Consider the following 26570-nt stretch of genomic DNA (forward strand, 5'->3'; position numbering starts at 1 on the left):
CATAAAAGCTGTTTTTTTTTATGACCTTCAAACATCATTTTTTTTTTAAACTGAAAGTAATTATCCAAGGGAGGAGGATGACTATAATTTTTTTTTTCATTAGTAAATAAAAGCATACACTAGTCATTTTTTTTTGTTTTAAATATTCTACAATTACAAAGTGAAATAGCCCTACTAAACAATTTCATTACATGTTTTTGGATTCTAAAAAAAAAAATGATGTTCAAGCTAGAATGAATGAAAAAGAATGAATAAGCATTGATCCTGAAGAGAAATAAATTTTTCATCTCTTTAATCAAATGTGGTCTTTTGCTAAAATGACCAGTAAGTTAACTTATGAAATCATTGACAATTAATCATTTTACATATCAGATATATGGGGAAAAATGTACACAAAATAAAATAAAAGGAATAAATAAGAACAAAATATACTGACCTTTCAATGGTTTTCCAGTTTTGGCAGCTTCTAAATGCTCTTCATTAGCATTCTCTCCAAATATACTAGCCAAATCCCTGGAGTCAGGTGGAGGCACTGGATACCTGCCAATGGACATCTCCACTAAAGATAAACCCAGACTCCAAATATCAGACTGAACAGAATAGTGTGTTCCCTGTAATCTTTCAGGCTAAACAAAAAGGAAAACAAAAATTATTTCATCTGTATTTGTTAAAACCTTATAATTAAGATGTTATGGCCTTCTTCAGTTAAGTTACAAAGCGACTAAGGATCATCTCATGAAAATGAGATGAATGCCTAGGCTTTGCTGTGGTTGGAAGAATGTTCCCATACAACTGATGTATCCAAAGGAACTGCAAGAGCTGATACAGTTTGGGTTCAGTGGCATCACAGGCTCTGCCTGGTGTAGCACTGAGTGCTGCAAACTGCCTAAAGGTTGCTGGCTCCTGATTTTTCCTCAGGGTTGACTCCCAAGGGCTTTCCCACGAGTGGGTATAGCTGCAAGGCAGCAGAGGTTTGAATTCAGAGTTTTCCCTCTCCTAGGTAATGAGCCCCTCCTACCTGAAGCTTACTGGTTTAGGTGCCAGTTACTCACATTCGCCCGTTCTGTTAATGAAATCAATTCCACTGGAGCCAAACGTGAATGCCAGGAGTTGAATACTTGTTATTTGATATTTTGGGGTTTTTGCACATCTGCACAATTTAGGCCATGTCGTGCCCTCAGGAGTTGGACTGGTTGTCAGAGGCTAGGATTAGGAAGCATTAAATAGGTAGGGGAGTCCTTATATCCATTACCACTTCTGGCAATGACAACCTTTCAGCAGATGTACATGTGTGGTACACAAATAGTGTAACAGGAATAACTAAAATATACATAATTCTGTATCTGATTTAGATTAGCTTATAAATCTGTTTTTATTTTTCATTAAAACAGCTAATTTAACAGTTTAAGAAAGATTTTTAGATTGAGCTTAAAGAGACTTACAAAAAAAAATAAATTTTGAGCATGTTGGATCCATTCAAACATGTTAGACACAGAAATAAGAATAAACAAAATAAAGGCCAAAGACTTGAGTGCTACCATATTTAGGGTAACTAACTCATTATTTGACCAAAATTTGTTATTTCAGGTGCCTAATTTTAAGTCCAGTGTACAAAGTTAGTGAAACTTGCTAAAATTACAAAAAACAAGCTAAATTTAAATAGTTAACACTGAAATGTCAAATTCTTTTACCGCCATATATGATCTTGTGCCTACAAAAGAATTAGCCATGGAATCTATCAGCTGACCGCTTACTCCAAAATCACATAACTTTATTTCTCCTCTAGAGTTTACCAAAATATTTGATGGTTTAACATCTGAGGAAAATAATTAGAAATATAAGCATTTCAAAAAAGAGTTTGTTTTCTTTAAATAATTAGCTGAATGGCGAAGTTAAAGTGGAGAAGATCTTATTTAGTATAAGCAATATAATAACATTGTACCTCTGTGTATTATTTGATGTTTTTCTCTCAAATAAGACAGCCCTTTAAGCACCTAAAATCATAAAAAGCAAAGTGTGTGATACTAATAATTATAAATACAAGAAATATACAGAAATTAGTACAATAATCATTTCATTTTACTTACAGCTATGTTGATAATTCCTAAAATAGGCTCTGGGATTCTTCCTGCTCTACGAAGAATTAAATCCAATGAACCACCATCCTGTAAAAAAACACAGAAAATTGTAAAAATTATTTTGTATATATATAAACTGATTTATTATCCAAGTAATAAACAAGTAAAATCAATTTTTAAAAGTATTGCAATTTAGTTTCAATAAAAATAAAATAAAAAAAAAAAAATTCCCAGACTTCCACACTTACCATATATTCCATACAAATACTTATTTCCCCGTCACTGTAAAAAGCACCATAATAGCCAACTATATATGGTGAGTTACACTCATGAAGAACTTTTAATTCACGAATTATCTGATTTCTAACCATAGGCTTTATTTCAAGATGTATGAGCTAAAATTGAAAAGTTTATTAATTACATATTTTTATAGACAAAATGAAACCAGTCTAATATGTAAAAAAAAAGAATTTTGCCTTTACTTTATAGTTTCAATAGTGAAGAACATTTTTATATTTCTTAAGCAAAAACAACTTTAATCTAAAAAAAAATTAAAATTAAGCAAAGTTATCAAGACCATAATTTATATAAAATAAGAAAACATGAACAAAGGTTTAGAACTTGGCCCATTTACCAATGAGCTTCCTCCTTTTTCTTCTTGCTAGAGGACGCATATTGAAGTGATAGAGCTTCTTAGTTTTTATAAAGCTTATATCAACTCACTATGTCTGTCAGGTAAAAAGCTTGTACATGTTATTTCTCTAACACCCTGTCTTGGATCAAGCTGAAAGTTTGCACGCTTATTTCTTTTACAAGACAAAACAAGAATCAATTAAAAAATTAACAAATTAATTAACTATTGTTGATTAATTATTTTGTTAGGTATCTTGAACAAGGGAAAGAAATTGTACTTGAATGATGTGGTGGTATAAGTTGAACTAGTCCCCTTCATACTTTGCTTTACAGTTGGAAACTAACAATGGATAACTATAAAAACCTATTTTCATAAAAACTTCTCTGGTGCAGTGGTTAATGAGCTGGTTTGAGGAGGCTAGAGACCTCGAGTTCAAATCCAAGTCGTTCAACATTTTTTTTATAAAAGCATTTTCTTCTTCTTCTTCTATCCCTTAGTCTGTTGGACCGTTGGGGCACCAGGCAAGACTTGTCGACAGTCTTTCTCCATTCCTCCCTTTTTTTTGCCTTGTTTAGAACCTCTCTCCATTCTTTAATGTTGTCCTCCCATCGCTTTTTCTGTCTGCCTCTTATTCTTTTCCTGGCACTGTTCCCTGAAGGAAGGTCTTTGCGAGCCCCGTAGATCTTGTATGTGGCCATAGGTTTTAAGCTTTCGTCTTTTTACAATAGTTAGCAGGTCATCATGGGCTCTGATAGCAGCAGTAACCCTGTCTCTGATTTCTTGGTTTGTGATGCGGTCTTTGAATGTGATGCCTAGGATCCTTCTGTAGCATCTCAATTCCATTGCTAGGATCCTCCTCTCTAGCTCTGCATTCAACATCCACGACTCGCAAGCATATAAAAATGTGGCCATGACCAGGGAGCGCATCAGTCTGATTTTGGTGCTGAGGGCTAAGCCCTTATCTTTCCATATTATTTTAAGTTTTGAAAGGGCTGCTGTGGACTGTGCTATTCGGGCCAGTAGTTCAGGTTTTGTTCCCTCATCTGAGACAATAGCTCTGAGGTATTTGAAGCTGTTAACACTAGTTAACTTTTTTACCTCCAATACTGATGCCTCTTTTAAAGCCCTGATGGTTATTGGTCATAATTTGTTTTTTTTCGACATTTATTTGCATGCCATATGCTGCGGAAGTCTTGTCAATGCGCATCACCAGGTCAGCTAGTTCTTCTTCTATCCCTGCTAGGTCGTCAATGTCATCTGCGAAGTGCGAAGCGCAAGTTAGTAATTCTTCTTCCTCCAATGCTAACAGTACCTTCATAGCCCTCGAGGGCATCTTCCATTATCCTTTCAAGGAGATACAGAGATACTAAATGTCCCGCGAAGCGCAAGTTTGTAATTCTTCTTCCTCCAATGCTAACAGTACCTTCATAGCCCTCGAGGGCATCTTCCATTATCCTTTCAAGGAGAAACAGAGATACTAAATGTCCTGGCAGGCTTCAACATTGACGATTATCAGATTCTTCGCTCGGAAGTAGCAGCAGCAGTAAGAGCCCTGAAAAAGGGAAAATCGGCCAGAGTTGACAACATTCCTGGTGAACTTCTTCAGGCGGGAGGAGAAACTATGATAAACGCACTCTATATGATTTGCAACAAGATCTGGCAATCAGGAGAATGGCCCAACCCAAACTATCAGCCTAAGTCATCCCAGCAAAGTACTGTTAAAAAATATATTAAACTGGCTAAAACCGATAGCAGACATCATATCAGAAGAACAAGCGGGTTTTAGACAAGGTCCAGCAAAACAGAACAAATCCTAAACCTCAGAATACTCTGTGAGAAATATTTCCAACACCAAGTGAATCTTTTCCATGTCTTTATTGATTTCAAGAAAGCTTTCGATCGAGTATGGCACGGGGCACTCTGGGCGACAATGGAAAAGTACAACATTAATAAAAACATAATCAAAGATATCCAGAACCTCTACAAGGATGCCACCAGTGCGGTGTACTTCAACAATAATATTGGAGACTGGTTCAAAACCACAGTTGGAGTAAGACAAAGCTGCCTACTTTCACCAACACTCTTCAATAAAAGCATTTAAAAAGAGTAATATTAACCCAGATACCCACTTCTATCTTCCCTTACCTCTTTCCCAACTGGTCCAGACAAGTGATAGGATCTTAGTGCAAAAAAAGCATTAAAGCAAAAAGAATGAAATTTCGCTAAACAAAAACAATTGGTAAAAATATTTCTAATAGAACAGATTTATTATTGTTAGTCTAGATTTATTACAAATTTTATTACATGACATCTAAACTAATTGATACAACTAGATGCTTAATATAAAAAGCTTTGTTTCCTTTAAAAGTATTCTTTATGTTATTCTCATTTATTGTTGTGACTTATCTTTGGTGCAAGTTTTTCCCCTTCATAGGGTAAGAAAGAGTTTATTGATTAATATATGTTAGTTATGATTAGTTTCAATATTCGCAATCATAGTGGTAGATGTTAGTGCAAGAGTGTGTGTTCTTTATTTTCTATAGAGAGCTGGCTGTGGGTAGCATTGCACAATTGGTCGCTGTACTTTCAAGTATCTGATGAATGTTGGGGCCCGTGTTGTGGCGGACAGTAGATGTACTGGAAGTGAATATGATTGTACTAAGACTAAATATACCATGAGTAATGTGAACAAACATAGGGCTAGTGATGGTTACTTATGCAAGATCATTCTGTTCAGGAAGTCTGCATACCCCATAAAATAATAAAGACCTTTAACAAAAATGTCAAATATTACATTTCTGTAATGATTTTTTGGCAATCCTTCATAGCTACAGTCTTATGATTACAACTACAGCATAAAATGTTTAAAGCGCTTTAAAAATTAAAGGACAGGTCACAAGTCTGGCACTTTGAATGGACTAAAATATAGTCACACTGTCTTGCTGGCTTGAGATAAGACACAAAACTAAGTGACTCTTAAACCTTTGAATTTAACAAATTTAAAATGCATACTTTTCGTGCCATGATTAGCCCTGAAGGTCTGTGAGAAACTTTTGTAACCACACCACCATTTCCAGCTCCTAATTCTCCCCGTTTTTCAAAATCTTCCTCTAACAATTCTCCAATTTTTTGCTTCTGTGACAGAAACTCTTCTAATCTTTCTCTTTGTTGATCATCTATATCCAATTCTTGTAACTTCTGTTGTAAGGCTTCTAAGTTGGCTTGAGCTCCATTCTGACGACTGATCATTATAAAAAAAAAAGATTGTTATATAAATATCATAATAAATGATAATAGGATATATATTAGATAGGGCCTATTAGCGGCTATAGACTAGATTTAGATAATCTGGGAATCTAGTCACCACTAGTCTAGTCTCAGAGTCTAGATTAATAGACATAGTATAGTATACTGTGAACTCCAGGTATAATAATAATTAATATATAATAATAATAGTAATACATAGACTACCCCATGATGATCATGATGATTAGAATTGAATCTAGCTAGATTATTCTAGATAGATCTCTATCAATCTAGATTCTAGATGTAGACTATAGACTAGGTACTCTACTCTAAGTAGTCTAGCAATTAGAATTTAGATCTAGATCTAAATCAACTAGACCTAAATTGTCCTAAATCTAAATCTAGTCTAGATGTGTAGTCTAAATAATTTTTTAGCGTAACTCACTCGCTTCCGTCTGTTTGAGGCTCAGACACGGAAATAGTAAGATTCAATTTGTTCTTGCCTTTCGGCATTATGAAGACACACAAACGGTTTAATTAACACTTTAAGCAATAATACACTGGATTCGGCTAGTCATAATCATATCATCATTAGCCGACATTCATTATAATTATAATGATGCTAATGACTTGTTCTAGCGTCGTACATCGACCCAGTAAAATCTATGATCCCATAATTTGAGGAAGTCCAACTTATGCTAAACTTGTACATATTCATGAGAATGCATCTTTTTGTTCATTCGACTTTTAAATGAATTACCATCACAATTATTTCACGCGCCATTGATTGCTTATTTCTGCATGTGTGCATTCATAATCATTATAATGAACTAGGCGTTTCAAAACAAGTTATATAAAGTTACATTTATATTTTTTAAGTGTATGATTACTAAAGGTATGATCTTTTTTGAAGTAACGTCTGTATTATATAAGATAAGATAAGAAGAAAATATAGCCTCTGGTGTATATGAACAGTAGGCCCTATCTTATGGGTATTATTTTTCTTAATGGTACGTAGTCTATACAAGGCCATCACATAGGCCTACTCGTGCTAAAAAAACTATTTTAAAAAATAAGAGTTTTGCCTTCGATGTCATAGATGTCTATATAACTTTGTGAAAGATAGGTTTACGCCTTTGACAAAATTAAAATTAAAAACAAAAAAATGATGAGTAAACCATACCACTTAAAGAAGACTAAAGGAAATAATTTTACAGCCCTGAATGAAGCCAATATATGCCTATATACAGATGAGAACGCAGCAATTAATGATGAGCACCAGGTAACTCATATACATATGAGAAGACAAAACACGTTGACGCAGCCTGGTCGTGTGGTATGCGCTCTGGACAATCGTCTCAATGATCCCGGGATCGAACCCTGACCGCCCGCCGCCAACCCCGTAGTCCTGTGCGAGGCTCCACCAATCGGAGGCCCTATGCCACACATTGTTTCCCTATTCCTAAAGCCGGCCCTGTCTCCATACTTGGGCGGAAGTACGTTGCTTCTTCTCTAATGTCAGGATGTCTAACGTTAAGATTCATCTCTAGTCTAAATTCACTAAATTGGAAACCTTGGAGAGGCACCCACTCAGAACAAAAATCCACAAAACTGGCACAAAAAAACGTCTCAAAAGGACCAATTTCATACAGGAATCTCTAAACCTAAAAAAGAAACACCAACTTGAAAAAATTACTCTGGAATCCTCGATACACTATAATGAATCTCCACCCTGGGACGAAAGCCCTCTTCCTACTATAAGGGACCATATTGAAAACATAAAAAGAAAATCTGATTACAGACCAACAGAGCTCAATGAAATAGTGAACTGTTTTCTACATACCAATTACCCTAGCAATCAGTGGATCAGAGTTTACACGGATGGCTCATCCCATAAAGCCACCACAAATGGAGGAGCTGGAATACTTATCGAATGGCCAGATGGAGGAAAACTAGAAAAATCCATTGCAACTGGAGAGCTCTCTGACAGTCACAGAGCAGAAAGGGAAGCACTAGCACTAGTTGCTACCATGCTAGCAAATCATCCAAGTTCCCCTCAGTCAGATTGTCTTTCTAACAGACGCAAAAACAACCCTCCAAAGCTTACAAAACTCTTATTCCCCTTATATTAAAAACCTCAGAACAGCACTTACAAAGCTCAACAACAACAGCAAAAAAAAACTGTTATTCAATGGATACCAGCTCACATACAACTAGCAGGAAATGAGAAGGCTGACACACTCGCCAAGAGTGGGAGAACGAACTCACAAGTAAACTCTGCACTCTATCCAGAAGAAATGAAGAAATTAATTGTAGATAAAATAAATGAGAAATGGAGGAGCTCCCATCCAAATCACAAGAAAGATGACGCTTACTATAAGCTATCCCGACAAGACCAACGTCTAATCTTTCGACTCAGGACCGGACACAACAGAATGCGACAACACATGTTCCGGAAGCTCAAAATTGGAACCAGTGAAATCTGCCCATGTGGAGTATCACCAGAAAATGCCGACCACGTCCTCCAAAACTGCTCTCTCTACCAAGAGGCCCGTATAAGACATTGGCCCCAAATCACCCCAATAGAAAGAAAACTATATGGAGAGCTCCCTGATTTGGAAACCACTGCGCAGTTCATCTCATGTATTGGTCTAGTCATATGAACACTCCAACATAACAATGAGAACGATGAAGAAGAAAAGAAGAATCTCTAGTCTAGTTCTTAACAGCGCATTTTTGGCAGAACGAGATGCAGTGCGCATCACAGAGTTATAAATCAGAGTTTCAACATAGCTCCCTCCTTTATGAGTGTTTGTCCTCGAACACTATCTGAAGCGGTGGAGGTTTATCACTATTAATTAGTTCATGTGGAGCTCGATCTGTGGGGACGACAGACGTCAAGGGGGGGGGGGGGGGGCTAATTCTCCATGAAGCCATCAGCAGTTTTTTTTTCCGACCGTCGCTTTCTCTTCCTCCAGTTGGCCAGTCTGTTCTTGAGACTGCTGCTTCGACCTCATGATGATTGTGGCTGACGCCAGCCACCTGACACAAAGGGGGATAGTGGAGGTCACTGTTGCACGTTGTGTTCAGGTATCTCTTCTGCCACGCAGTTTGCGGGTATCTTCCCTACCACGCAGTTTGCAGGCATCTTCTCAGTCACACATTTGCAGGCTTGGGCGCCAGCAGGGGGGGGTGCAAGGGGGTGCATTTGCACCCTCTGGATTCCGAGTAGCCAAATTCTGACCATTTTTTTCACACAATAAATCAATAAACTTCTAACTAGCAACTGAACAAGTAGTGCTTCCACTGGTTAATGTAGTAGTAGATTAGCCTATGCGTATCAACCATGTACGTGCACGCTTCTGAATTTTGGGTATCAACATTTTAGCCAATTTTTTATATTTTATAATGAAATACATCTTCCAGATCTGTTTTGTTTTTATTACGTAGATGTAGATTTAGTCAGAATCCAGGGGGTGCAAAGTGCACCACCGTGTACCCCCCTTCGGGCGCCCATGCATTATTGATTCGAGAGTTTAATAATTTATTGTTCAAGAAAATTTTGCGCATCGTCTTCTAAGTCTAAATCTAAAGGCCTAAAATCGGAATATTATCAAGTGTAGTAACTTAACAAGTAGTGTTTCCACTGAAGTACAGTTGTAAAGATATTCTATTATTGTAACTAGAATATGCAAATCTGTAGTACATGTCCGACCATGTACGATTTATTATAGGCTTGCAATTCTTTGCACTATAAAGGGTGTCAAATATTCTGTAGCATGTTAGTCGTGACGATTTGTTTTCATTTGCACATAGATTTAGTTATTACGAATGCCACAAGGTCGACTTTCACAAAACATTCTGTAAGGTGATTTAACAGAAGGCAGGAGATCCGCTGGTCGTCCACTGCTAAGGTATACTGATGTATGCAAACGCGACATAAAGCTCTTCGAAATCGGCACTAACAGCTGGGAAAAGGTGGCACTGGATAGATCCACATGAAGAGCGAGCATTAAAGGAAAGGTCCTGGATTGCAGATGCCATACACATCAGTTGTAGACAGAATGGTGAAAGTGCAAAGGATTGGCCTCTTTAGTCACTCAAGAAGTTGCTAAGGGAAAAAATCGTCTCGAAACGTTAATTGCCACAATTACTTTTTATAATATTTAGTTAAGGTCTAGAATATTATTATTTATTTATTTTTTTGCCTTGGAGGAGAAATGCTTGCCAATTATCTTTCGATACGATAAATGCTCTAGTTTCTTTGAACAAAAGTAAGGAGTGTAAATGTATTAACGTCTTGCGGTCGGTGTCAGTGCTCGATAAAATAGCAGGTGAAACACGTCCACCAGTTTACAAAAGAAGAGATACAAGAAAGTTCTTCACATGCCAACGTCCAAGTCAAAACGTTGGTTTGGAACAACGGAGCACTGGCAGCAGCAAGAAACCAAAAAGATACATCATGAATTAACTGAAATTTGCTGGGTATTTTAGTGAAGAAGCGGCCCGGATGTCTTTGAGTGTTCGTTTTGTTGATTGCGATTATATTCGACTTCATTGGTTTAGTTCCTGTGGTTCAGAGAGACGCACTGCATGTCTAGTGATGGACAAAAGTTAAGTAAAAAGCTAGAAACTATTAGTTACTAAAAAAAATAGTTTAGGCCATTGTTTAACTAAAAAAAAGTTTAGTTAAAATCGTAGTTTAATTAATTTTTTTTAGTTACTAACTAAAAAGTTTAATTAAAATTTGTAAAACTTTTCAACATGTGGTCAGGGTTGAAACGCACATCGCTGTATTCTGGTCATGTGTTATCAATAACATTGATTATTAAAAAAATGATGCAGTTAACAACTATTTAGTCAGTCTGCATTTGAAGAGGGTAAAGTAAGATGCTGGTAGAAGTTATGGGAGTAAATATTTGCACTTGAAAGTAGTAGTATTATAAAATGTTTAACAATTTTTGCCAAAAGCTTCTATGCAATATTATGAATGAGGTTGTTCCGAATATTTTTGTGAACCACGTTGTGGTGTTTAATTTGTGATTCTAGTGGGAATCTGATTAGTGAGTTAGGTTAATATTTAGTGGTTTTAATTAATTCATTTGCAGCAAACAATATTTTCTTAACTGCAGGAACATCAAGTACACCCTTTTTATAGTCTTAAGACTTATATTGAGATCTATTAAGTCTAAATCAACAGCTAGGCCTATATAGATCTAGGCTAAAAGCATTACGGTTACCAACTCTAGAAAAAAAATCTTAATCCACACCCTCTCTGGCCATAAAGTAAATAGACTGTGTCCAACTGATTTTAACAACCTGGTCAGCTAGACACACGTAGGTCTAGTGACTATGTACGTGTGTAGTCAATAATACTGCAAGACTACCCTGCATTAAGCGTTATGCAATAGTGTTTTTGAGTGGTCAGACAAGAAAATAACACACTGGCATGGCTAGTCAATCATGTTCGTAGTTATCTTTACACTAAATTTATAGTTACCCACCATCCCTGCCCAGAAAGTAAATAGACTGTGTGTCCGACTGATTTTAACAACCTGGCCAGATAGACGTACACGTGTATGCCTATATAGTGTACTGAGTGTGCATCCATAATGACAAGATCACCCTTTCTTTTTTCCCCTTGCGAGTTTAACGGTTATGCAATAGTGTTGGTTGTATTTTTAGTGGTCAGACAAGAAAGTAGCACATCGGAATGGTTAGTCAAGCATGTATTTTACACAATTAAATAGTTATACAGGTCAAATGTTTTAAAAACACCAACGATTTCGTTTCTATTTCTTTGGATACTAGATCTAAATTTAAAATTCTAAATCTATGTTATTTAATGAGATTTTAAACTTTACCGGTTTTCCGTTATATTATAAGTTAATATAATTTTAAAAAAAAAGAGTACAACTATTATCTAAAGGTTTTAATTCAAGGCAAAAAATACAAGCACACATATTTATTTGGACATTTAAAAAAATTTTGTGCATTAACGTTTATGTAAGAAACATATTCCTTATTACTGATTTTATTATGGATAAATATTGCTAAAATGTTAAAAGAATAAGATCGTGGGCATACAGTTGCATCATTATATCTATAATAATCTATATAGGTCTAGTTCGACCCTGTCCCCCCCCCCCCCAAAAAAAAAAAAAAAAGTTATGAAAAGTTTGTTAGGCCTATAGTTTAATTAACTTTCTTTAACTATCTTTTGAAATTCATGATAAACTAATAGTTTAACTACTTTATTTTAGTTGAAAACTAGTTTTAGTTTAACATTTAAAAGTTAGTTTAGTTCCCATCACTACATGTGTCTAATGTCATTGTACAGTCTAGACATGGACAAAATACTCGACTAAGGCTTCCCCCTGATGGTTAGTATTCTTTTCCCGCAACTGTCCTATCGATAACGTTGGTGCTAAATTTACCTCTTTTTTGTGTGAGACACAATAAACTGAAAAATACGAATCCATTCGAGATTTAAGTCTCAACTTTAAAAGATCTTTGACTGTTTGGCGGATCTTAAAATAATAACTGCAAGTGAAATCAAACAAACTGCACATGTGTAGTAAATGTCTCTCCTCTTGTTTCTTATTTGTTTTTTCATTGTCATTAATTAGTAATATGTTCTTGAACCAGTTTCTACAGTGTTGCAGTCTTTCCAATTTAACATAGTGGCCGCTCAACTGCACATCTTTAATGACATAATCAAAAACCAACTTGACCATCATTAGGAACACGTCAGAGATGTCATCTTGAGGAAGGAGAGCCTGCTGGCAGAAAAAAACATGATACTGGATATTGAGTTGCTGCTGCCGAGAATTCGCAGTTGACAGACTCACTGAGAAAAACAACAACACATGTTTGGATTTTGGGAATTATTACAGAACACTGCTTTACATTACATATCTTGATTCTTAAGTTTCTTCATTACGTCTCGCTTTTCGAGCAATAATAATGGTCAGTTCAACTTGTTTTTTATTCATCATAAAAGCTGCAACGCAAAGAAGAATATCAGAACTGCACGATAAGCCTTCATCACCAGCTTGTCCATCACGACGAAAAGCAATACATTAGTAAAGTTATTGACAGTTAATGCAACCACAGTCAACGTTTGCAGTTTTTATTTGATCGAACGTAGGGAAGCACGGTCCTCACGGATAAAGTGAACAATGTGTACAGTTAATACTTTGTTCAGGTTTTTAGTTTCTTGTTTATTTCATGAAAAAGAAGTATTTACTGTTCACTTAATATTGATTAGGTGTGAGGGCCCGAATAGAGGGCAGTTCTTATCTTTAATAATATAACAAGAAAGTTGAGGCTACGACTTTGAGCTATGGGTGGCAGCTTGCACCCCCCCCCCTGCAAAAAATCCTGCGGGCGCCCATGTTTGCAGGTATCTTCTCTGCAACACATTTGCAGGTATCTTCTCAGTCACACATTTGCAGGTATCTCCATTCGAGGCGCCGCACTTGGAATGGCCCGATGGAGAAAAACTTGAAAAATTCATTGCAACTGGGCAGCTCTCTCACAACCACAAAGCAGAAGGGGAAGCACTAGAACTAGCAGCTACATGGTTGTAAATTATCCTAGTACCCCAGCACAGTCAGATTGTCTTTGTCTAACTGATGCGAAAACAACCCTCCAAAGCTGTAAAACTCTGATTCCTCCTGTATGAAACGACTCAGGAAAGCACCTATAAAGCTCAACAACAACAGCATAAAAATGTTATTCAATGGATACCAGCACATACATAGCTAGAATGAAATGAGAAGACTGATACATTTGCCAAGTGTGGGATAACTAACACACAATTAAACACCGCGCTCTATCCAGAAGAAATGAAGAAACTAATAGTGAACAAAATAACTGAGACAAGCTCTCATCCAAATCGCCCATTATTAGTTATCCCGACAAGATCAACGTCTAATTTTTCGCCTCAGAACCGGACACAATAGAAAGAGACAACATATGTTCCGAAAGCTCAAAATTGGAACTAGTGAAATCTGCACATGTGGAGTGTCACCAGAGAATGCTGATCATGTCCTTCAAAACTGCATTCTTTACCAAGAGGCCCGAACAAGGCACTAGCATTAAAACACCCCTATAGAAATAACATTGTGTGGAGAGTGGAGAGCTTTCTGAATTGGAAACCACTTCGCAGTTCATCTCATATATTGGTCGTCATCTGAATTTCAATTCTCCAACACAATAATGAGAACGAGAAAGAAGAAGATAGCAAAGGAGGCAAATCAACGAATACGGGTCTTTATTAACATAACATCACAAACAAAGAGTATATAACAGCAGTGTCTTTAGCATAGCTTCTCCATTTAGAGTCCATTAGCTCCATACTTGACGGAACTCCGTAGTTTCCTCTCTAATGTCAACACATTTATCTTTAGACTGTTCATGTCTTGTGTACATAGACATAAAAAATATAAATTGTGTTTAACAACTCGCGGGTACGCACCATATGCGCCTGTCCATGGTAGGAGCAGGGTTAGAACAATATATATGTTTTCTTTGCATTTTTACTGTCTGTACTACGTGGCAACGAGCTATTGGTCTCCACTGTTTTACTAAAATATGCATATTTTTTTAAAGAAGGAAAATGATATTAAATTTAGGCTACAAGTACTCTATTTCTTTCTTCTAAAATATGACATATTAATAAGTTAATTTTTATTAAAACTCCACAAAAAATCCTCCCCCGGGGATCTGCTCTCATCATATGAGGTTAAAAGGATTTGGATCGAGAGTGAGAGAGAGAGAGAGAGAGTGATAGCAAATGAACAATAGTGTTTCACGATAGACTATAATAGGTAGGTAAGCATACACATTTTCCAAAGAAAACGATCGGTTGGTTGATTGAAAAAACAGAAATTCAATAGTTTGAAATAGGTAAATAGGCAGATTGGCATATTACACATTTTGTATCAGAACTCAATAATTATTACACAAGCCTACAAAAGGAGCAAATTCAATAATGATATTACTATTACTAGACTAATAAAACCGAATTGCTTTAGTTTTATAAAAGGTACCAAATAACCACAACAAGACTCCCGTGTAAGAAAGATGAAGCTAAACAGCAGAACCACCTCCTAAAAGGCCAATAGTATGGTTGAATGAAACAGTGAGTTGGTCTAGACTCAAGTCTAGACTCTAGACTATATTATTTAGTTATTTTTCGAAACTTTAAATTGTACTCATCGTGTAGAACCTATGTAACTAATTCCTTTTCCGGTTGCCCTGTGAGGTAATGGTGTACATCTATTTTTTCACATAGTTAAATCGTTTGTATATCATTATTAATTCATGTTTAGTGTAATTTATTTATGCTAAAAATGTCAAAACTATTGTTTAGAAATATCTTACTTTAATTATATTTGATCAGATGCTCAATATTAAATAGGTATTTCAACTCCCAACCATTCACCTAAACGTAAACAACGATTTTTTTTTTAAAGTATCCACAATCCTAGAGTGAAGTAGTATCATCTAGATATAGATATAGAAATCTAGATTCAGACTAGTTTCACATACTTAAGCGTTAAGGCACTTATGGCATGCTATTAAGTAATTAACTTTAACCCCCTACTAGGAGGGTTAGGAAGGCTAGACGCCGCTACGGCGCTAGACAAAAGAAAACCCTGAAAATTAAAGAGACCTTTTTTTTTTTTACTTTTTTTTTGTTTTTGATTGTAATGTCTGCAAAGCTACAGGGTGCACTTATTTCAAAGTGTTTATAAACTTTATTTCTGGGGAAGACCAGGAAGGCACCAAGACCAGCATTGAATGATTGATGGTGGCTAGTTTGATTACTTTGAAGGCTGATCCGTCGTTGTAAATATGGATGGCTGTTTTTTGGATAGCTTTCAATTGTTTAGAGCGTGCCTACTTTGAACTCCAGTGGATTTGATTCTTTTGTTAGAATGTTATTTATTAAATGTGTTTTGATGGTTGGTTGTTTGTAGTTAAGTCCAGGAGTTATGTTTGAGAATCTGGTAATTTTTTCTCTGTTATTGGGTAGATGGTGTTTTAGGGCTAGTTCGTCAGTAAGTTGGATCAGTCCTTTGTTGTTGTTTTTTTTGCTTATTTTTCTTATTTCTCTGTGTTAGTAGTTTATTGAATTTATTGGGATGGTCGTTCTCCAACCTTCTGTGTCTCTCAATAGCTTCTAATGCTGCTCTGTTGCGCTTTAACTTAAAAGGTTCAATATTGGAGTCTATTTCACAGGCTGCTGTGGGAGTAGTTCTCATACCTCCACTGATTAGACACAAGACTTTGTTTTGGATTGTGTCTAAAGTCTAAAAATGATTGATAGTTAGGTTTTGTTGGCAGCTACTTGTATGGAGAGACAGTTATCCATGACAGATCTGACATATCCAGTGTATAACTGTTTTAAGGTTTTCTTTTCAGCTCCCCAGGATGTTCCTGCTAGGTGTTTTATTATGTTTAATCTTTAAGATGCCTTTTCTTTTCAATCTGCCATTAAGTGTTTTAGATACAGTCTTTGGTCTAATTTTACACCAAGATATGTTGGATTTTCTTCTTTATTTATTGGCTGTCAGCTATTTTTAGGATGTAGTTTCTTTTTGCTATTTTGTTGCTGTGGCTAAAGATTAAATAAACTGATTTTTCTTTGTTTATTTCCATTTTCCATAATTTTGAAAACTTGGAGATAGTTGTGAGGGCTCTGTTTAATTTGAATCTAGTCAGCACTGGATATTTCTCTGTAGTCCAGATTAAGAGGTTGGGTTCCAAAGGACTGTCAATGCCAGGGGTGAAAGTGGGGATAATTTCCCACTTTCCAAGAAATGCTCCCATTGGCATTGCTTGCGTCTCTAAATGGCGCTGACAGTCAAATCCAGCTCCTGGCCTTCATTTGTGATTTTTACCCTATTTTAGATACAAAATGCAGGGGGTGCCACTTTTCCGAAATAACCCGGAAATCTGGGTTATGAGGGGTCCTGTTTTTCCACCTTGAGTTTGCCTTCTACAATTTTGTTAAAATCCAGGTCTTTAGTTGATTTAGATTTTTTTCGAAATTTCTTATCATTTTCCCCGTTAATTTTAGTTTGCTAGTTCCGATCGCGCAAGCAGCCATTTTTAAACAAATTCGACCAGTCTCATATCTCGTGATTCGAGAGACTTTCGCTTTGCATGCGCACTAAGCTTTATTTACCGGTACAATTTTTTTTTAAAAGTGTAAACATTCTATAGATCTAGAATTTCTAGATCTACGGAACGCGCCTCGAATCGGCTTGATTTCGAGTCTAGATATATTTCTATGATCAATCTAGATTATTCTAGATCTGATCTAGACTGTAAAGTCTTGTATTTAGTATAGATATAGTCTAGATTAAGGCGAGGTCTAGTCTAGATTCTAGATCTACTTGCGTACCTAGTCCTAGATGATAGATACTAGATCTAGAAATAGAAAGAAAAAAAATTCACGAGTGCGAAATTTCTTTTTCTTTCCATGTTTTAAATTTTAATATTTGTATAGGTTCCATATAGAGCCTTAGCCTATGTCTAGAGCTATATTTGTCTTTAGTATTATAGAGGTAGGATCTAGATTTAGGATGGGCTAGATAATATTTACATCGTTTTTAGATCAGAACTAGAGTCAATGATTGAAGAATTAAATTAATAAGTTTGCGTTCGCCTGAAGACCTAGAGTGGCTAGAGGCTAGTAAAATAGATTGATTGGTCAATAGATCTATACACATTATAATTATGTACAAGCAGTCCAGCACATTCTAGCCATCTAGGTCTACATTTAAATATTAGAAACTAAATCTAAATGTTCATTTTGGAGTAGATCTGGACTAAATCTCAAAGCAATAGATTTATTGGTCCATGCATGTACATTGATGGAATCAGTTTTATCAATGGTCAATGTGATTAAAGTAGGCTGCTTCAAAGGAATAATGAGGAAATAATGTTAAGAGAGAAACATCATTTAAAATAACTGTGTGTGTGGGGGGTGTGTACAAACATTGTTAATAAAAAATTGTACTAGATCTTCTTAACTTGTATCACAAGCTTTATCAATAAATACACACAAACTCTATTTATTATAATGACAGACTTACTAATTACATATTTAAAACATGGGGGGCATATTATGATATAGATCTAGGTAGTAATTTACTACTGTTTTATCTTTAGTAAAATTTTGGTGCTTAAATTGTATATGCGTAGTTGCATTAACTAATGCACTGAAGTGATGGTAAATACAGCTTGTCCTCATTTCTGTTAGCCCTGGATTATCATTTTTTTCTACTTATTTATCGAAGGATAAGTCTAGACTCTTTTAAGTAAATCACAACTGACTGATTTACTAATCTTGCTAGCAGTTCTTTATAATGTACACAATAACACAAAATTTAGATATTAAATTATTTTTTTTTTTATACTATATAGGTAAACAATGACACGCTACGCTAAAGAACCAGAGAACCCAACCAAATGTAAGTTGCAGTAGAGGTTTATTGAAGATTTTGTGAGACAGACTTTAGATAAGATAATAAAAGATAGTGTCTCTTTTATCTTGATATTAAAATCATTGGCTTTTAACTTTATTTGGTGTAGTTTTTCGATCATCTGAAGTTGACAGAGTAAGCTGATTTTAATTGTTTAAGCTAACAACTATTCAACTCTCAGCTGCTATACCTAGGGTTGCATTATACCCTGAAATTTGGGTTTTGACGACTAAATTTTTTACTTCCTGGTTTGAAATAATCACATTCAAGTAGAACCAAAAGATTGTAATCTAGTTAGAAAAAAATTGTTTTTTGGCAGTCAAATAAAACATTCAAACAGGCTATAGAAAACAAATCGAGACCTTAAGATAGCTTCACTATCACTCTGTAAGAGTAGAGTTAGCAAAGGACAGACAGAATAATTAATTAAAAACTAGCAGTGCACTCGTAAACAAAACAACCTTAAGTGATCTAGTTCTCTAGCAGTAGCGGCAATTATAGTTTTGAAATAGTTAATGTACTGTAATATTAAATTTCATTTTTTTTAAATTCTAAATATTTAGGTCTACAAGCAAGCTTGGTTTAAAAAAAATAGTTCATTATCAGTTTGATATGTAAATTATGGGAAGCATTTTAAAACTAGTATAAGTTTACATTCATTTTAGGATGTTTTAGGCCTAGCGCTTAGGGCAGTGTTTGTTTACAGAAAAAGTTAATATTTCTTAACTTTGTTTTTTTTAACATGATAATAAGCCAACATATTTATTTTATAAAGAAAGTGTGGCTGTCTAATAAAACAACATAAAAATGTAATTATAAAATAAGATTGCAGGATTCGTGGAAATATTTAAAAAAAAAAAAAAAGACCACAAAATGGGTCGGTGCTCATATTTCAAGTAGAGAAATGTCCCGTAAAAAAATATAATTGTCAAATAACATATAAAGTATTAAATCCACATGTTTTTACGAAAATAGTTTCAGAACAATTTCGTTTTGTAACTTTTCGGTCATGTGGTCTGCGAGACAAGTGTTGGAAATTAAAATGGCCCGCAGGTCAGATTAATTTGGGCATCACTGCCTTACTAGAAATGATTAAACACATTTACAAATTCACTTAATAGCAATCATTTCTAGATCTAGTTTGATAATGTAGACTTTTGAAAAAAAAAAACAATCCTTTTTTTTTTTTTTCTGCTTAAAATTTTTAAAACCTTATTTTTTTTATATAGCGGCCAAGGCCCGAGGTTCTTACCTTCGTGTACATTTTAAGGTAAGGATCATTATTTGTCATGAGAATGTATCTATACAAACATACTTTTGTCTTCTTCATATATTTTTTCAAACCAATAGCTTCTAACACAGAGAGAATTTGTGGGAGGGGTCTTAACTTTCATTCAACTTTTTCAAAATTATCATCTTCAGTGTCAAACCTGACTTTTTTAACAAATAATGTATACTCTAGCATTGTATGTTTGAAGATTTCTATAAATAGAAACAATAATAATGTTATATAAAATCTGAACAAAGCAATTTAGATATATTTTTAAAGATACACCTTCCTATAAAATTGCAGTTAAAACTCTTGTTCTTGCTTCATTACAGAACACTCGTGAAACTGCACAAGCTATTAAGCATATGCATTTGAAAAGGGCCAACCGCTTTTTGAAAAATGTAATTGGTCATAAAGAATGTGTCCCCTTTAGACGGTTCAGTGGTGGAGTTGGACGTTGTGCTCAGGTAAGTTTCTTTTTGGAAAATGGACCTAATATCCCATAGTTGATATATATTTGGTGTCTTTAGTGTTTTTGTGATGCTAAAACATTGTTAGATGAAACAAATTCTTCCTATGGAAAAAAGTCTTCAAAATATTCAAATTTTTTTTTATTAAGAGCATTTTTATATTTAAAATTGTCACTAATTTTTTATAGGTTGGATTTTTATTTACACCTTTTATACTATTATTTATAATTAAGACTTCTACAAAACTTTTTGATGCTTAACCCAATAGCTACTAATGTGGCATAATTCACCCAACCCTCACTTGCTACAAATGTGCCGGCCACAGCACACACACACGGTATGATTTGCGTAGCTTTGGTTGCCCTGCGCAACTGGTGTTATTTTGAGATGGCTGGGTTTTTAATAAGTAGAAATAGAGATCATTTTGTAAAAAAAAAACAACTGCTGTTTTGTTTTTATTTTCAATTCAATTTCTATGGTGCCTCAAAATTCAGTTATTTAAAAAAAAAAATTTTTTAGCTGCTCATTTTTCTAAATGACCTTTCAATTTTTAGACCCCTTATCACAAATTATATACTAAATACAGCTGATCATGAGAATTTAGCACTATATCTAGTCTGATTCTGAGAGAGAGAGAGAGGTAAACATTCTGGACCTAGTGTCAACGAATCAATAACTTCTTGGACTGATATGTTGACCACAGGAAACTTTGGATGAAATAGATTTAGTTGGGGGTGTATACAACCTTGTTGAGGACAGTATGTCATGCTGAGACATAAGCAGAACCACATCAGCATGATCAGGCAACTTAGGGCCTCAAGGACACCCAATGGAAGTCAGTAAATACTCAAGACATTGAAATATGTATCATTATAAAGGCCATCCATTTCTCCTTTTAGTAATATTTTTTGTTATTATGTTTCATGTTTTAAAAAATCTTGGTTGATATGTGTACAGTGTTAGTTCATTTTGTGTAATAAAAGCCATTCATGTTTTTTGTGTTAAATTTTTTTTTTTTCATTAAATATCCCCAAAATGTAAATACAATAATTAATTTACTTAAGCAATAACAAGACTCATACATCGCCTTTTCAAAATCGTTTTTTTTTTTTGTGTTTTACTTAAATAGGCAAAACAGTGGAAAGCTGTTCAAGGTAGATGGCCCAAAAAAAGTGCTGAATTTTTGCTGCAACTCCTCAAGAATGCAGAAAGTAATGCTGAATTTAAGGTATTGTTAATTAACCCTATTGCTTTAACTCAGTGGGTCAGTGCCCTCAACCATTAGATCATTACTCTCATTAGTAGAACTTTGTAACAGAAAAATAAGGATCTCTGCTGACTTTTTTTGTAATATTGTTATAGTCCATGGATGCAAGATCGCCGGCTATAGCCGGCATGCCGGCAAAATCGAAGTTTAAAAAAAAAGCTTGCCGGCAAACGCCAGTCCGACTGATTGTCGATTCAGTATCGGACTTTTTTTTTTTTTTTTTCACATTTACGTTTTGTACTTTCAAACTAAAACTTAATAAGTCGAATTCAAAGAAAGACAGGAAGTTACAATTCTTAAGTTACAGCGCATGCGCTATTTCCGAACTTTCGCTTTTTATCAAAAACGTAAACAAAAGTTAGAAACAAATCCGTATGGCCCCGCCTGAGACGCCTAAGACTAAGTTAGATCTAGCAAGTAGATCTATTTATCTACATCTAATTCTAATAAGTTTGATCTGCCGGCATAAAAATTGAAACCAGACCTAAAGGCTAGATCTAGTCTAGAGATCTAGATCTATTTCTACATTTTAAAATGATCTTAGAAGTTGAACGTATTTACCCGAAAATGCGAAATTACCGTACCGGATCATCGCCGTATTAATAATGATAGTAACGATAGTTATAAAACTTATAGAGATCTATAATAATATAGATCTAGTCAATTCTTGTCTTGCCTTTTTTAAAATAAGTTTTTTATTATTAGATCTAGTCCTAGAATCTAGATTTAATTATATCCAGGCCCAGGGACTAGACCTAGTCAGGCTAGATCTAGATAATTGGAATAATTATCTAGCTAGAATCTTACTGTTACAATCTACCACTACATCTAGATGTAGCCTGACTAGGTCTAGTCCCTGGGCAGAAGCAGCATAGATCAAAAGTAGATCGTATCTATTAGTATTATTTTATAATCTATTATCAGATATAATATTCTACTAGTAAAGTCTAGATCTAATTAAATCTAGATTCTAGATCTAATAATAAAAAAAACTTATTTAAAAAAGGCAAGACTCTAGTCTAGATTTAGATTTTAGATCTAGTAATCTTGATCTAGTAGATGATTCTAGCTAGGGCTAGTAGGGCAGGGCTCACTTCTATGATCTAGCATTACTAGATTAGTGTATATAGATCTAACTTCAAGATCTGAAACTAAATCTAGAGTATATAATTTGGATTTAGGTCTAGTCTATACCTAAATCTAGAGAAAATCTAATATCTAGTGAAATCTAGTTAAATAGTAGCTCTAGTGACACTCTATTCCTAGACAAGTTAAAGTCTAGACTTAGACTCAGAGAATATTGTATGTCTAGATCTGTAATACTTAATTAACTTAATACTTACTAGTTTCTTTATTAGACCTAGATATAGATAGATGTAAATTGATGGATCTACTTTGTTACTATTATCATAGAATTAAAATAACATCTTGACTAGATCTAGATATCTAGTTAATCTAGTATAAAAATCAGTCTAAGACTAAGTTCTCTAAGCTACTATTAGTTAGAAGATCCAGTTAACTAGTTCTATATTTGGTAAGATCTACTGACTACTCTGTCAGCCAATAAATATTTAGATCTATTAGATCTTTTATTTGAAATAGAGTTAACTTTTAACATAGGTGCTACAAAGTTTGATTTATACTAATATAGTAGTAGTAGGTAGGCCTATCTATGTGCATATTATATAGAAAAAAAAATGAAATGTTTAAACATACATGTAGATTATAGTAATTTAAGTAAAAGCTTAGAATTTATAGTTTGTATTTAAAGACATATATATTTATATATATATATATATAGCGGTAAAAGTTTTATTTATGTCGAGAAGTATAAGAGGCATCATGCTTGCAGGTTTTTTGGGATTGCCGACCCCCCCTTGCAGGCAAAACGGGGTTCTGTTGCTTGCATCCATGTTATAGTCGCTCATTGTATAGCTATTGAATATCTTGTAGGCCTTTCTTTTTCAAAAATGGTTTATTCTTCTGTGGTTACATACAATAAGCATTCTTAATTTAAAATAAACAAAAAACAACAAAATTACACTTAACCAATTTAAACCAAGCACATAACTTTTAAAACATATGAAGTTGATAGTGGCATGTTATTTTTCACAAAATAGAAAACATGCAGAATTGTGATCACATTTCATAACCATAACACTTGAGACTTCAACATTTGTGTTAGTTTTTATATTAAAAGTAGAGAATCTTGGAATATTTAAAAAAAAAAATATTTTGGTTTTCTTAAACATTACTTTGAAATATATTACTTGTGTTAAAATACAATCTAGGAATTTTATTTTGAAATGCTCTATAATGTTAAAATTGGTAAGTTTCTTACACTTGTAACCTGTAAATATATAACTTCAATATTTTCAATATGTAAAATTTTGTGGATCTTTCACCATTGTAACTCTACTATTTCAGGGTCTTGACACTGAACACCTTGTGGTAGAACACATTCAAGTCAATGCAGCACCTAAAATGAGGAGAAGAACCTACAGAGCTCATGGCCGTATCAACCGTAAGTCTTGACCAGACATGCCTACAGTCCCGCATTATGCGGAACCGTCTTGCAAAAGCATCAAAAAATCTCACATGTTCCGCCGTTCCGCATTCACGATTTTTTGTTCCGCCAAGTCTGAATTCCGACACAAAAAAAAAAATTGCAGATTTTTCATTATTTATTAATAATGCGAAATGAAAATACTGAATGCAAAATAAATATATCTAGGTCTGTGTTTATTGTTTACATTTCATCTCCTCCCGGACCCTGTGTGTCCTAAATTTACGAAGAAATGGTTGAGCTAGATCTAGATCTAGTACTCTAGGTCTAGATACTAGATCTATTCTTAGAATCTAGTAAGTGCTAATAAGCCTAATTTTCCATTCAAATCCCTTTCTTTTCCCGACAAAGGCGCTATGGCGGCTATTCTAACACTAACGTGACTAACTCAACTGGTTTCTTAGGTTTCTAAGTAATGTAATCTAAGAAAAGGATTTTTTTTTCAAATAGGTTATTTGAGATCTAGATTATCTAGATCTAGACCTAAATGTAATTAATTAAATAAGACACAGTAAGGCTAAGGCCTAGATCTAAATAATAATAATAATCTTTATTATCCGTAAGGAAATTTGTCTTACAATATGTGCATTACACCAAACAAAAAACATTATAACTATAAGAAACCAAAGTGTACATTCACACCAGACTCACTCATAATTTACATGTGACAAAGTTTATACCAGATTGTTCTTATTTAATGATTTGATTGCCAGGGGAACAAAAGAGTAGATATAGACTATCTACTTATTACATAGTCTAAATTAGTATCTAGATCTAGCACTGACTAGATTACTAGATTTAATTAATTAGATGATACTAAATCTAGATCTATCTTAGTATCTAGAGAAATAGACTTATAAGGTGATAGATCTCTCGATTTCTATGTATTTAATGTATTATTATCATATGTAATAAATTTAGTTCTCAATAAGTCCATAGATCTAGACATAAATATTTAGATCTATAATATAATTATTATAATCTGTGTTCTTAGAGTAGACTTAGCAGACGTATTAGATGTAGGTCTAGTCCTAGACTAGTACTACTAGTAGACAGACTCTTAAATTATTTTAGATCTAGCACTAGAGACAACTTCTAGAGTGACTAGAGTAGAGCCCTAGAAAAGGATAGATAATCAAGTAGATCTAGAATAATCACATAGGAGTTAGAACTATTGATTTCAAACAAAGGACATAATTATGAATTAAAGGTTTTCTTACTTTTAATTATATTATACTATTTACATCTAATTTATAAGAAGCAAACAAGTATTGTTATTAAAGTAATATCATTGAAGTTTTATTTATTGCGTACAGTATGGCTGACAAACGTGAACGCGTGTATGTTCCACATTGGGGCCCAAATTTCCACATTTTCAACCTGAGTGTTCCACATTCTGGGTCTTGGGGGTGGGCATGTCTGCTTGACTAAATAGCCTTTACTATAATTGACAAAATTGTCACTTTAATTTTCTTTTCTTGGTTTGTTTGGGAATAAATGTAATTTTGTCAACCTCTAGGAATATTAAGTTCTAATGTATATAAAAATTGCTCTGTCCAGCTTACATGAGTAGTCCTTGCCATATTGAAATTGTTTTGGCTGAGAAAGAAACTGTTGTAGCTAGACCAACAGCTGGAGAGGAAGAGCCCAAAAAGAAGAAAGTTTCCAAAAAGAAATTACAACGCCAGAAGATGATGCAGAGGGACTAGAACTAAATAGATGAGTTTTATTTTTGAATAAAGATGATGGTTCACTTACATCTGTTGTCTGTTGTTTTTTAAGTCAAAATATTTGTTGCTTAAGACATATTGGATGACGGCCATAACCAAATAAACGGCCAATGGTTTACATCGATTACATATATACTTAAATATACAGTGCACACAATAAATTCTGTTGTTTATTACACTTCTTTCATTTATCAAACTTCCTATGCTGCACACTGCTAAAGCAAGGACATAACGGTTCATTTAGATTCTTAATAAACCTATCGATTTTGCACTCGTATAGGAATAAAATCTGAATTAAAAACTAAACAGTCTGATCAGTAGTAAACTTGCTAGGTGTATCACTTTGTAGACCTGTAAACTGATCACAAATTACTTTCTTATAATAAAAAGGATCAAAGTACTATTCTTAAGGATCATACTAGTGTTGACAAAATCTCTTAAGATGTTTATTATTTTTTAATAATGTAATTACTTATGTCTTGGATCATGTTAACACAATTACACACATAACCATACTGGTCAGTCTGATCTATACTCATTCGATCGCTAGAAAGATCCTCATTGATGTTAAAAACTTTTTTTATGTTGCAACCAACCAATAGTTGTTTAAGCAAATGTCAATATAGGTGTTACTTGAATTATTTATTGTCTTCATTCTGGCTAATGCTAACACATCCACATAGTAGTCTATATTAGTACTGCATGTTACAGTAAATGACAGTAAAATAAATAGTGCGACTAGAAATATGGCCTTGAAAAAACAGCAAAACGCGCGATAAGCATAATGGCATAATCTATTTTATTCT

At 34.3% G+C, this 26570-nt stretch overlaps 2 protein-coding genes across 3 annotated transcripts in view; one reads left to right on the forward strand and one right to left on the reverse strand.

The window, feature by feature from the left end:
- Positions 1-6656, reverse strand: part of LOC106070384 (dual specificity mitogen-activated protein kinase kinase 1-like) — a 14786-nt gene extending 8130 nt beyond the window's left edge. The window contains exons 1-7 of one of the 2 annotated variants that reach the window (XM_013230275.2): positions 6404-6656; positions 5725-5953; positions 2327-2473; positions 2088-2165; positions 1943-1994; positions 1692-1816; positions 437-626 (exon numbers count right to left, since the gene is read on the reverse strand). In XM_013230275.2, coding sequence (XP_013085729.1) covers positions 437-626; positions 1692-1816; positions 1943-1994; positions 2088-2165; positions 2327-2473; positions 5725-5953; positions 6404-6471 — 889 coding nt within the window. In that variant the 5' untranslated portion in view covers positions 6472-6656. The remainder of the gene's footprint in view (positions 1-436; positions 627-1691; positions 1817-1942; positions 1995-2087; positions 2166-2326; positions 2474-5724; positions 5954-6403) is intronic. The other variant, XM_013230274.2, reaches the window with a different exon arrangement.
- An 8537-nt stretch (positions 6657-15193) lies between these two features.
- On the forward strand, positions 15194-25791 carry LOC106070378 (60S ribosomal protein L17-like). Its single transcript, XM_056031062.1, has 7 exons — positions 15194-15229; positions 18403-18449; positions 19691-19731; positions 20064-20198; positions 21331-21429; positions 23896-23992; positions 25595-25791. The coding sequence occupies exons 2-7, from the start codon at positions 18410-18412 to the stop codon at positions 25741-25743; spliced, it is 561 nt and encodes a 186-aa protein (XP_055887037.1). The 5' UTR covers positions 15194-15229; positions 18403-18409; the 3' UTR covers positions 25744-25791.
- The last annotated feature ends 779 nt before the right edge of the window (positions 25792-26570 follow it).

This window comes from Biomphalaria glabrata, chromosome 1 (genome assembly GCF_947242115.1).
Source record: "Biomphalaria glabrata chromosome 1, xgBioGlab47.1, whole genome shotgun sequence".
NCBI classification, from domain to species: Eukaryota; Metazoa; Mollusca; class Gastropoda; family Planorbidae; genus Biomphalaria; species Biomphalaria glabrata.